Source organism: Electrophorus electricus, chromosome 15, assembly GCF_041902795.1.
Source record: "Electrophorus electricus isolate QZ-2024a chromosome 15, ASM4190279v1, whole genome shotgun sequence".
NCBI classification, from domain to species: Eukaryota; Metazoa; Chordata; class Actinopteri; order Gymnotiformes; family Gymnotidae; genus Electrophorus; species Electrophorus electricus.
The window spans coordinates 1,364,822-1,378,061 of NC_137511.1; the positions used below are offsets into that span (position 1 = coordinate 1,364,822).

The following is a 13,240-nucleotide window of genomic DNA, read 5'->3' on the forward strand; positions in this document are numbered from 1 at the left end:
CCAGCATTCTGGCAGTTGCCCAGTAGTGATGAGTATAACACCGAAAGGGCAGAGCCTCCCGGGACATGGGGCCAATCATAGCACGGAGGGCGCAGGGGAAGGGCGTACGGTCAGCGCCGTGCTGGGGCCCCTTCAGACTCGCCGCACACACACACACACACACACACACACACACACTGCTGCCAACCAGAAAACGGCTACTGATGTCAACAGCTGCCGCCTGTGTCAGCTGGCTGGGGGAGGTGGCCTCGTTTGTGTGGTGGCAAAAAAACAACAACAACAACAACAACAACAACAACAAAAACCCACACATTAAAAAACACACAAAAACGGAAACAAAAAAAGCCCCTCTGGGCAGGCGTTAAACACTGCAGCACCCGTGAACACTGACAGGAAGCTGACAGAGACAGAGACGGTCGCCATGGAGAGAGGCAGCGTGGGAGAGGTGACACAATGCTTGCATCATACATGGAAGATAAACAGGGAAGGGAGAGAGAGAGAGAGAGAGAGAGAGAGATCTTTGCAGCAGAACTCCCACTCTCCAACTCTCGCTAAAATGGTTGCCTTAGAGACAATTTGGCAAGGGTGAGTCATGCTGAAAATGTCACTTTTTTCAAGTGAAGAGTGGAGAGAGAGAGAAGAAAGAAAGCAAGAGAGGAGTCCAGAGTAATGGCTCTAAAAGCCTGGTGCAGGCCGTTATAATATCACGGGAAATATCGGCAGAATTAAAGAGCAACCAAGGGGAAAATGGCACACGCGGACGCCTTTGTTGGAGCGCCGAGACGTCACGTGTGCTGGCCACTCTTGTTGCTATGGCAATACTATGTATGTGGCATGTTTGTGAGAAAGGCTTGTTGCTGGGGTAATAAAAGTGTGTGTGTGCATGTGTGTGTGCTCAGCATACAAGAATAGGAGCTGTTGCCAGGATAAACTATAGGACGTGTGTATGCAGTGTTATACTGTCAGACTATAGCATGTTTTTCAGTAACACAATCCTGACCAGGAACGTGACAGAAATATGATCCTTCAGAGAGCATTTATGTGAAAGGGCATCTGTATGTATGCACACGTGTGTGTGTGTGTGTGTGTGTGTGTGTGTGTGTGTGTGTGTGTGTGTGTGTGTGTGTGTGAGCGCGTGCGCGCGTGTATGCACATGCATGCATGTTTGTGTATGTGATGTATGTTTCTTCATTAAATGCGCAGAGCGTGTGCCAGAGTGATGTATGTCACAACTGTAAATGAGGTGTGGGAGAGTGTGAGTGTGCGTGTGCGCAGAATAGCAACACACACACACACACCCCCACACCCAGCTGATCTGTCAGATTCAAGCTCCAAAGCCTAGGGCAGGCAGCTAGGGTAGACAGCCCCTCCCCCTCAGAGATGTCCTTCACTGTCATTGCTCCAGGGCACCTGCCAGAACCCAGTGCCCACTTCAGACCGTCATACACCACACAGACTGCTAGAGGGCGCTATTAAAGGGCCAGAACATCTCAATCTCCAATCCCCCTCTTCCAGCTTTGGCACAGCGAGTGAGACTGATATGATCCCCTGAACCACTGCTGGCCTGCCCTCCATGCTTCAACAATGCTCACTTTTTCACACTCAGTCCCCCCCCACTCCATATCACTCCATCTTCCTCACCCTCCTCGTCCTCCTCCAGAGCTCCAGTCAGTTGGACTGAGACATAGAGGTCCTATTGTTGCCGTTATTCCTGTTGGGACTGTGACGACTTGCCCCCTACCCCACTAACCCCCCCCCCCAGCGTGTCTGCGCAGGGTTGTAGAACTGCGGCACCTCGGTGGGCAGGCAGCGGGCACTGGGTGATGAGGACCAGCAGGAGGAGGGACAGAAATGTTGATGGTGGGGAAAATAAACTGAACGGCTGACTGGAAAGAAGAACAGAAGGTGGAATGGAACAGCACGGTCAAGCACACGCCGCATGCCGTGGTGGAGCCATGGTGGGAGGGGGCGGGGCAGGGGCATGGCTTTGGGGGTGCGTGTGCTGCCCTTGCTGACTGGCCTGGTGGATGTGGGGGCCGTGCAGAGCTGCGTGTTTAAAGGCTCGCTCTCCCTACACAGCCTGATGGCTTTCACATTACAGCTCTGTCTGCTGTGAGCCAGTGTGTGTGTGTGTGTGTGTGTGTGTGTGAGTGAGTGTGTGAGAGAGGGAGAGAGAACGTGTTCTTTTTTTAAAGGCCAGGCAGTCTGACAAGAACACAGTGTTCCACACAGGCAGAATGAAAACAGGTTCTACAGTTGCCCTGCAGGAGTGGAGACAGAGACGCATCCGTTTGGTTCATTAATCTGAAAACACTGCACACGGCACACTTCACCCACACGTGTGCTCGCCGGCCCTTTAAACCGAGGCGGCCGTTCTCGTGACCTATGACCGTGTGATTCCCAGCAGCGAGGTTAGAAGAGACATCACAGCACTCTGTGGTTAGGATCACTAAACACGGGTGGAGAGATGGCATGGGCAGGGCCGGGCGCCAGAGAGGCCCGACCTGGATGGTGCAGCTCCCTGTGTGTCCAGGCCCTGTGCCTGCTGTTGGGGGTGGGGGTGCGGGGGTGGGGTGGGAGGTTTGCAGCTTGCAGACAGATGGCATTTCATTAACTGCTCAGCAAATGGTGCCTACGACTGCATTGTTAGGAAAGTGGCACACATAGAAAACTAGCAGCAGAGATATGCCCTTCTACACACACACACACACACACACACACACACACACACACACACACACACACACTCCATCTGCGATAAAGAGCTGAACACAGTGGCTTAATGAGAAGGTTGAACAGCAGCGCTGTGACCTGTAGGCCAACATATGTATGTCCACGCACATGCAGGCATACGCAGGCAGGGCTCACCTGATAGGGCTGGCAGGCGTCGTCGTCGGTCAGGAAGTCCAGCTGTCTGTCGGAGAAGAACTCAACGGCGATGACGGAGCCCAGCACGGTCTTGCCCACCAGAGGCCTGAACGTCTGTGGCGGGGGGGCGAGAAGCATACGGGCCGTTAGCACACGCGGCATCGGCACCTCAAGCAGAATGCTGAGCGTTGAGGTTTTGATGCGCACCCCTCTCCTCCCCTGGGCTCTATGAACAGGCTCTGATGTCACCACCCATCACTGTGGCTGCAGGATTGAGCATCACCAGCATCTAAGACCCAGTCACGTGTGTGTGTGTGTGTGTGTGTGTGTGTGTGCGCGTGTTTTCGCGAACGTGCACATGTGTGTATTAGTAACAGACATTAAGCAAGATTTCCTCTTAAATCGTCAACACCATAAAAGACAGATGGTTTTGTGCCGCTTTGGGGGAAAAAGACTTCGAACAGGCTGGAGTGTGAAGACCATTTCCTCTGCAGTGCCAGGGAGAGAGAGGGACGCAGCACTCCGAACTCCACCGTGAGACATCTGCACACGGAGGCAGAGAGATGACAGTCAAGCCACACACAAACAAGCCTGTGTGCATCATTTACGTTCACTCGCATCCCCAACGTTCCCCGTAAGGATCACAGCTCCGCTGGGTGACGCACTGGTCTCTAGTAGCCGCACCAAGCTGGAACCAGAATTAGAACTGGGCCAAGCTGCGTTAGCAGAACACACTCTGGATTCAATACCTTCAATACCACATTAAATATCCCCCCCCCCCCTCGTACGCTGTAGTACCCCAGTAAACCTCTGTTCGCTGTAGTTCCCTGCAGTAACCCCCAGCACTCTCTAGTTCCCCTCAGTAACCCCAGCACCCTCTAGTAGCCCTCAGTAATCCCCCAGTACCCTCCACAGTCCACCACAGCTGAGGCAGTATAAATACCCTGGGGCTGCAGTGTAGGGGACATTATAATGCTTATGTCTGCATAAAAGGAGAGGACAGGATCTCGCCTTGACATTAGACACTGGGCCTTGAGCCTGTGTGTGTGCGCGTGTGTGTGTGTGCGCGTGTGTTTATGGTCAGCTGTTTTCTTGGCCTCACAGACATCTACTTACAGTGTAATCTATGGTAACTGGACAGGCAACATGAGATCTAAAGCCATAAATAGCTGTTGTCACACACACCAGTGGGATGTTCCCCAGAGTCTGCTCATGTTTAGGGATCGCACTCTACAGTCAGTAAACTCTACAGGCCCTACAACTGACTAAACACCACTATTTTGTTCAAGATTGTCAGTTTTTAAATTTCTTGCAGTGCCACAAATAGAAGAACTATTAAAACTCAGGATCACCTTGTTCAGGTGTAAATGCTGACCAATCACAGAGCTTTATGTGCATGCACGCCACACCTAACCAATTACAGGGCTTTATGTGCACGCATTCCAAACCTCTTCTGGCAAACTCCTGTGAGCCCAACAAACGCCTCATCACTGATTCGGGTCATACACAGATGAAACTCTAGTCAGGACGTAAAGGAAATCTGAGACATGGTCGCTGCTCTCCAGTGTCACTGCACCATCATGGTGTCCACAGACACCTGGCGGGTCAACGCACGCCCCTTCACACACGCACGCCCCTTCACAGAGTGACACTGGGAGAAGGGGTGGTGCGTGTGAGTGTACCAGCCGTGAAGGACACGATAACTTTGCTAAAATAAGTGCATGAAAAACAGCAGGCCGTGCATGGCTAGTTTTGGGTGGGTGGCAGCGGAGCGGGGGTGCGGGGGGGGGGCGGTGGTTAGATAGATAGATGCGATTGGCACGACTTCCACATCCTGACATGCTGTAATAAAACTCTTAAGTATTACTGCCAGTTTAATTACAACGCGCCGCTATTCACTATTCACACTTGAATAAAGTCCCTGGAGAGGGAGGGGGTGGAGGTTGTGGAGGGGGTATATCTGGTAACATCACAGAGGTGAGCAACAGCACTGCCTCGTGGTATTGGTTTTCAGCCTGGAGTGAACGCGGCACTCACGAGGGAGGCGACAGAGCAGGCGGAGGTGGGCTGGGGGCGGAGCCAGCGGTGGAAGCTGACATAGCGCTGCTCTGTGTGTGCAGGGCTGAAACAAGGCCAGCCGCTAACGACGCCCTGCTTCTGGGGCAGATAAATATAGGACCGCCGTGCCAGATCGAGACGTCTTAACGGAGCACACGGTGTAAACCTCCGGGAGGTAGAGGAGTGCACAGCTGTGAGAGGCATGCACAGAGTGGGGGGGGGCGGGGGTGTAGGAGGCGGAAGAGCCTTCAGGTTTGGTGCAGGTGAACGTGTGATGTGGTTTCATAGCACTGTGGGCCAGAGTTCACCAAACATCCACACGACCTCCGTACAACAAACGCCAGTGCTGATCAGATATGATAACCGTTAGTGCCTGTCTAGAGAAAACTGAACCTTCAACGATAATAACAACAATAACAACAATAACAACAATAACAACAACAAAAACTGCCCACCCACAGGATTTTGAAGTCTTAAACACACACACACAGACGCGCACACACGCGAACGGGCACTACAGACACACTTTCTCGTGGCGTCACAATTCAGGTCACATCTGCTGCACGTCATCAGGGAGCTACCTCTCACTTGCCAGTGCACACATACACATACACATACACACACACACACACAAACACATACACACACACATACACACACAAACACACACACACACACACATACACACACAAACACACACACACACATACAGGCACAGACACACACACATACAGGCACAGACACACACACATACAGGCACAGACACATACAGGCACAGACACACACACATACAGGCACAGACACACACATACAGGCACACACACACACACATACAGGCACACACACACACACACACACACACACACACACACCTCTCATCTAGTTCAGGCAAAAAAAAAGGCAAGTGCACACAGAAGGAGGGGTGTGCTGGGGGAAAGAGGTGTGTGCTGGGGGCATAAGAAGCGTCTCCAAAAACGAGAGGGGAGGTGGGAGGAGGGGAGGTGGCCTGGTGTCTGGCAGTAAATATTTGATAAGGCTGAGCACACTGGGACGTGGAGAGATCACACATGGGGAGTACACATGCTGCCACATCAGCAGAGTGGGCAGCACGAGGGGAGAGGGGACACGGCTATCTGAAGGTCATGGTGGAATATGAGCCTCGGTCACACAAACACGCGTTTGAGTGAGCAGGTAAGCACAAACTCGGACCAGCCTGCTGTGAAGTGGTCATGAATACACACAGTGAGGATCTTTCTCATCTCATTGTGACCCTCAATTGCAGACACACACACACACACACACACACACACACACACACACACACACACACACACACACACACACACACACACACTATTTGAAGCACCAACAATGGGTCGCTTCATGAGGGGAAGGAAGAACACAACTGCTCTGTTGTAGCGGAATCAAAGGATGGAGAAGGGTGCAGTTCCCGTCGGCTGTGCACAGCTCCGCCTCCCACATGGCCACGCCTCCTGATCCTGAGCTCCACCCACAGTGCTCTGGCCACTGAAGATTTGGAAGGGGAAGCCAGTGGAAAATGCCTCGGCAAGCACTCGACAGCCCTGTACCGTGCTGCTCGGTGTGCTGGTTGCGTGTGTGCGTGTGTGTGAGCCAACTGAAGCAGCTCTGCTATGTTTAGCGCTCCATCCCAACTGGGACTCAGTCCTTTCCCCTGAATTCCTGGGTGGAGCCGTGAAGCTTTGGGGCCATTTCTGTGTTTAAGAGCACATCCAACGGACCTCGGCCTACTGACAGCTCACATGAACATTACTGACACAACACAAGAGTGTGTGTGCATGCATTCGTGCGAGTCTGTGTGTGCGCATGCGAGTGTGTGTGTGTGTGTGTGAGAGCTTGAACTAGTTACATTCTCTTTCTTTCCACCTTTTATTTCTTCTGAGAAACTGACAGTGCATGGAAGTAGTAAATATTAGCACACACATACTCTCACACGCACACACGCACACACACAGTAGGGTGCACAAAGACACAATGAGCACCTCATCACACCCACTAGCAGCACAAACACACTTTAGTCTCCCCGACCAGTGTGAACTCTAGTGACCTCTGCAGCAGAGTCAACAGGAAAAGGTGCTTTAATCAAGCAGCGGTGCGACGGGGCAGTCTGAATCTAGAGAGCACTCTCTCCCTCTCACTATCACCATCACTCCCTCTCTCACTCTCTCCCTCTATCACTATCACTCCTTCTCTCACTCTCCCCATCACACTCTCTCTCTCTCAGAATTAGAAACAGCCTCATAATTCTGCACAGAGCCACACTGAGGAGCTGTTTGCTAAATGGGTTTTAGTTCAGTTCAGAGCGGCCCCCACCTCTTTCTGCTGACACACACACATATGCGCACGCACACACACACTCATGTGCTCTCTGTGGATCTGACTGGCTGGTTCTACACCTACACTTCCCCCTCCTCCAGACAGACCCAGCGCTGTAACCCCCACTTCAGCCTCACAAGCCTCTGGCCCTCCAAAACATCAACCTCTACAGGGACTTTCCACACAGCTGCACTGGTTATACACACACATACACACACGCACACATGCACGCAGACACGCACACATGCACGCGCACACACACACACACACTCTCTCGCTCTCACACAGTTTGTCTATCCACTGCAGTGATTCAAAAAGTCCCCTGTAACAAGCACCCCGCCACCCACACACACACACACACACACAGAGAGGTAGATAAACAGCAATGGCCCTCCGCCTGATGCCTAGTATTACCCAACAGGTAGGCCAGCCCGTAAGCCAGGGTTAGACCAGCACCAGCGGTGGGAAGGACGCCCCTGTCTCTCTGAAAGGTGAAGGGGGTGTAGCTGCCAAACACCCAGCTGCAGACACAACACCGCGGCAGAGAGCTCCGTGTGAGCCTCAGGCAGGTAAACATCCTGCACGCAGATGAGCGCACGTGCCCCAACACCACCCCCTCCCCAAAAAACGCGCATCCCCTCGGCCAGATCTTACGGCGGGCAAGGGGAAGGGCATGAACACGGCGAAAACGGAGCCCGAGTTAACCGCGCTAAGATACTGCTCTGCCAAACAGCCATCGAAACAGCCAGGAACAAGTCCGGAGGGGAGGGGGGTAGGTCTCCTGTTTTCTTTTTACCTCAGTTCTGAAGCATCAGCCTTGGACGGCCGTGAAAGAAGGCTCCTCGAGGTGGGGGGGGGTCCGGCGACGGGGTCTCGGTTGATGGCGGAGTCCAGACTCTGACAGAAGGCGAGGTGAAGGCAGCTAAACGCAGGCGTCTCCTGTGGTAGGCTCGCGGTGCTCGTTAAAAGGAGACGCGAGTGTCGAGAGGAGATGGCGCTCACTCCTGTGCTGGCCGCATAGCAGACATTTTAAGTGGTGGACCAAGGAGAGGGAGAGGGGGAAGAAAGAACGAGAGAGAGAGAGAGAGAGAGAGAGAGAGAGGAAAAAAAAAAAGACGACTGCCGCAGAGCTCTCGGAAACAGGGCAAGGAGGACGACTGGAAGGAGGCAAATTGAGTCGCTCCCTCCCTCCCCCGCTCTCTCTCTCTCTCTCGCTCTCTCTCTCTCTCCCCCCCTCGCTCTCAGTCTGTCTCTCTCTCTCTCACACACACACACACACACACACACACACACACACACACACATACACGCCCTCCCCTTCTGTGCATGTCCCAGCTCCTGCACAGAGCCACATTACTAGGAGGCCTGTTGTTCGGGGGGTGGGAATGAAAGTGAGGGGCGTGGAGACAGCAGCACTCGGACTGGGCATGAACTGGGTCAGCCTGGCCGCTTCCTGCATGGGCCCGTTACACAACCACTTGCCTGTTCTCCGCACACGCACACGCGCACACACACACACACACTCGTACTAACAGGAAGCTCTTCAGACCCACAGAGGGAAAAAAAACAAGAACGAGAGAGTACAGGACCTCCTTCTCTCCTCCTCCTCCCCCTCTCAGCTTGGAACGCGAGGCGCGGGGTGAGCATTTCTGCCGCTCACCGGAGGGAGAGGGAACGAGCTTCTTGGCATGGAGCTGTGAAATGCCAAGAGACAGAGAGTGTGTGTGTGTGTGTGTGTATATATACACCAGGAAAGGGGCGGTGCCGTGTACAGTGTAACTAATCTCCCCTCATCACAGGTGGTTGGGCAGCTACTTCCAGCATGACTCACAAAATAGAGCAGAGCTTTAGCATACAGAGACACACACACACACACACACACACACACACACACACACACACACACACACACACACAGAAGAGCAGATAACAGGCAGGTGATGCCTGCTCTCTCTGGACTGGCAGCATGCCTGTGGAACACGACCTTACACCCCTGGCCCGGCCCAGCGCTGACCGGACCCCTATACACACATTGGCATTCAGTTAGTCCACTGACCTTGGCTCACTGTGCACTTCTAATGGGTTCAATGAGAAGTAGGGGTGTGTGTGCGTTTGTGTGTGTATTAGAGATGACTATGGCAGCCTGGACGCAGAAGTGGGGGTGTTCTGTTGACCACAGCCACTTCGAGGGGTACAGATGTGTGCCCAGTGCTGTCCAATGGAGGAAAGGACCTGAGTGAGAACAGTTTGGCGCTGGGTGACCTGGTGAGGTGTGCAGATGGCGCAGATCAGCGTGAAAGCTAATGATGAATGATAATTCCACACGAGTCCCACAGGCTTACGACCCAGAACTGGAGAACTGCGTGTTAGTGGGAGCCTCCTCCCCAGAAAAACAGGTAGAGACAGGAAACGAGAGTAGATTAATGCTGTGTGTGAGCGCGTGTGTGTGTGTGTGTGCGCACGCGCATGTAACAGAAGCCTGCTGGAGTCCAGAACATCTATGCGGTACTATGCTCTTGGCACCTGGGTCGTCATGCTCAAACAGCTGCGAGCGCTCCTCCGTGATCAAAGCACGCTTTCTCCTGCAGTGGCGGGAGACGACCCAGAATCACACACCCACGCGCCGAGCGCTCCGAAGACCCCTAGACACAGAAACGCCTCTAAGAAGCCATTTTCCCACAGGAGAGGGCTGCGGAAAGGGTTGTCGTGCGTGCGTGTGTGCGCTCTGAGACCGTCCTGTGCCAAGGTGACCTATGAGGAGCAGACTTAGCTACGCAGCACGGTCTGAAACCTGAGGCCCCGAAACCCACAGACTGCAGCGCAGCATTCTGCTCCGCTCCACCCACATGACGACGATGGCGGCGTCGGCCCCCTCCGCACCAGGATTGAGAGGAGACTTTTGAGAAGCTGCGTTAACGTGCCAGCCTGCTCGTCCTCACAGTAGAAATGCAGTCGTGATGGCACACGCAGCACAGCTCACGTCTTTTTTGTTGTTGTTGTTATTGTGATCTAAACATGATTTGTATTTTTACATACCAGCTTCTGGTCTGAGCTACCAAACCTATGATCAAAAGAACACAAAGCAAGGAACACACACAACTCCTTGGCAGAAAGTAAGTCCTTGCCTACCCCAAACCAGACCAAGCAGCCCTGGAGGAAGAAGAAACACTGTAAGAAGGAAGTTGAAATATTCAGGGCCAATATAGAATATTTCCCTATTTCGCTTGCAAAATACTGCGTCCCTGTATTCTACGACCGACAGAACGGGAACTGATCTACATATTCAAACCACAAACAGCGAAGACAAACTCCGCATGGGCCGCTTCACTCTGTGTCATTTCAAAGCGCTTTTCTTGGACATCAGATTCAAGCTGTGACATCAGCTGTAAATGACAGTAAACATGACCTGGACGTGCCCCGGTGTTAACCAGTGCTCAGCCCTTCACCATATCCCACAGGACAAGATTAGCAAGCATCTTCACAGCGGTCTGTAAACTCCACCTCAAGAGGTCAAACTGGTGTGGGAACGTTTCAGTATTATAGTGTTTTTGGTATTAAAATGATTCCAGTTCACAGTAGTGTCTAAGGCTTCGGGGGGGGGGGGGAGTTTGGGGGGGGTGACCAAAGCATCTTGGGAAAATGAAAATAAGAATGTTTTATAAGACAAAAAAACAAAAAAACAACCATATTGCCATTCACTACACAATATCTTTCACACAAGTGTCAGTACATATCTGAAATGCTTAGAAATATCACATGAAAACCAAATTTGATTGATCTTCAGTGTCCTATTGCTAAGACCTGATTGTCTCAGCTCTGTATTCTCTCAAAATACTGAATTTTTGTTAAAGCCACAGCCAACAATAATGTGCTACACACGATCTCATTATGAACATTTCAGCAGTGGGGAATTAGTCACTCATACGACTAAAAAGCACCTAATTTTACACTTGAGAAAGTATGATTAAGTCACTAATTATACTGTAGGGTTTTCCCTGCAGTGCTTGACTACAGTGTCCAAGAAAATCACTGATATGTTAAAACGTGACCGATCTTTCATCTCACACAGCTACATAATGCCTGTCGGCTTGCTAATAGCAGCTTATCCTGAGCAGCTAAAATTGATTCTCACCCTAAAGAGGATGAAAGAAAGAAAAACGCCTTTAATCTGGGGGGTTTTGCCCCTTTTAGCCAGCAGGGGGCGCTCTGATTTCTGGGACCCCACGCATTTGCGTGGTGGTAAGCATTGCGTTGTACGCATGCGTATCTCAAAATGCCCCCTGGCATCACTCACTTGCCTGTTAGCTAAAGTTAGCTAGAGGGAACTGTGACTAGATAGCCACTTAGCAAATGCGTGAGCTCCTACGGCCAAGTAAAGTGCGTCATGGGTTCAGACAGACCTGGCCCTAGCAACAGACACACGCACACGGCATGTAATAGAACTTTTACACCTTAAGCAACACTGCACACACACGAAACAAGACTATTTCAGCAACCCCCCCCCCCCCCCCCAGGCTTTCAGTAAATGACGCAGATGGCTATTGAGAATAAATGCAGCGCATGCGTACACGCCACTCATTGCTTGCTATCTAATGTCAGCTACACCGAAACATGATTAACGTTAGCCACCTGGATAAGCGCAGAACACGTACGCAAACAATGCAACAGTTGAAATAAAACACAGCCAACAGGCGGTACATAAGAGCTCCAGAACATCTTTACACTCCTTTATTTAACTTATTCCGATATTTCAAGCAGGCGCGCACACAGCCACATAAAAGGAGAATATTCATCTAAACTCTGTTTCTGCAGCCATCACAAGAAAAGGGGAGGTGTCCAACACAGCAGGTCCACATGCAGTACCAAATGTCCAGATGTCCCAGGAGTCTACCAAATGGACTTGGTGAAAACTCCTCATCTCCGCTGGTGTCAGTAACAGGCAAGATAAAGCTCTCTGGTCATGAAAGGCTGGCCTGACAAGAAAGGTCAGGAGCCTGTCTAAAATAGAACTTCCACATCTTTTTCAAAGCTTCACACAAAAAGAACTTAAGGTTTCTGTGATGCCTTCATGTTTATAAGCTCTCTATGATGGGAGAAGGTGCACCCCAGGCTGTTTTAATGTTCAGTAAAGGGACAACAAATGAAAAGAGTAAGATTTATTTCTCTAAAGAAATAAGCCTGTAGCTTATTTACTCAGAGTGGAAAGCACTGAACGAGTAACTCACTGTTGTAACGTGGCTGACATCACTTGAACACACTGGGAAGCATCGTTAATACTCCGTTAATCTTAAACACACCTACAGACTACTGGTTCTGTGATGCTGACCCACTTTGAAGTGAGTGTAAAACTCCATTTCACTGCCTCAGCCATGTATTCTGTCCAACGCACCAGGGTGAACACCCACACTAGATGATCATTCTTGAATCTCATTTTAGCAGACCCTACTGGCTTTATGTTTGTCTCTTTGTTTGTCTCTCTTTACTTCAGAGATGGATTTTAACAAACTGAAGTGAACAGTTATCATTATTGACCCAGAAATTCAATACTGGTGCTTCCCTCTTGGCAAGGTCTCCAACACAACTCTACCACCCAACGCAGCTCCACCACCCAACACAGCTATATCTCCAACGTCATTTCTTCTAGTAGAGCTCCATCCTCTGGCCAGCTTGCTCTGCATAAAGATCTGAAGAGTTCTAGCCGCTTCTCTTTGACAGGGCGGCGGGGGCAGGGGGTGGGAGGCAGTTCTCCTGTGCTGTGATTACTGCACCTTTGCCTAATTAGCATGTTGTGGTGAAGCTCCAGCTGTAAGGTCAGGAGATGGAGTGCTTCCAGGTCACGCATCGACACACTGCGACGGGGGGTGGGGGGGTGGGGGTTGGAGATGATGATGTGGAAGGAATGTGGAAAGGGGAGGGATGCTGTGGACAGGGGAGTTTTTCCAGGGCTGGACCTTGTTCT

At 51.5% G+C, this 13,240-nt stretch overlaps 1 protein-coding gene across 6 annotated transcripts in view; it reads right to left on the reverse strand.

The window, feature by feature from the left end:
- jmjd1cb (jumonji domain containing 1Cb) overlaps positions 1–13,240 on the reverse strand; it is an 80,620-nt gene that overhangs the window by 24,409 nt on the left and 42,971 nt on the right. For 5 of the 6 annotated variants that reach the window (XM_081697382.1, XM_081697381.1, XM_035533798.2 and 2 more), the window contains exon 3: positions 2,869–2,982. In XM_081697382.1, the coding sequence (XP_081553508.1) occupies positions 2,869–2,982 (114 nt within the window). Of the gene's footprint in view, positions 1–2,868; positions 2,983–8,077; positions 8,542–13,240 lie in introns of those variants that run through there. The other variant, XM_081697383.1, reaches the window with a different exon arrangement.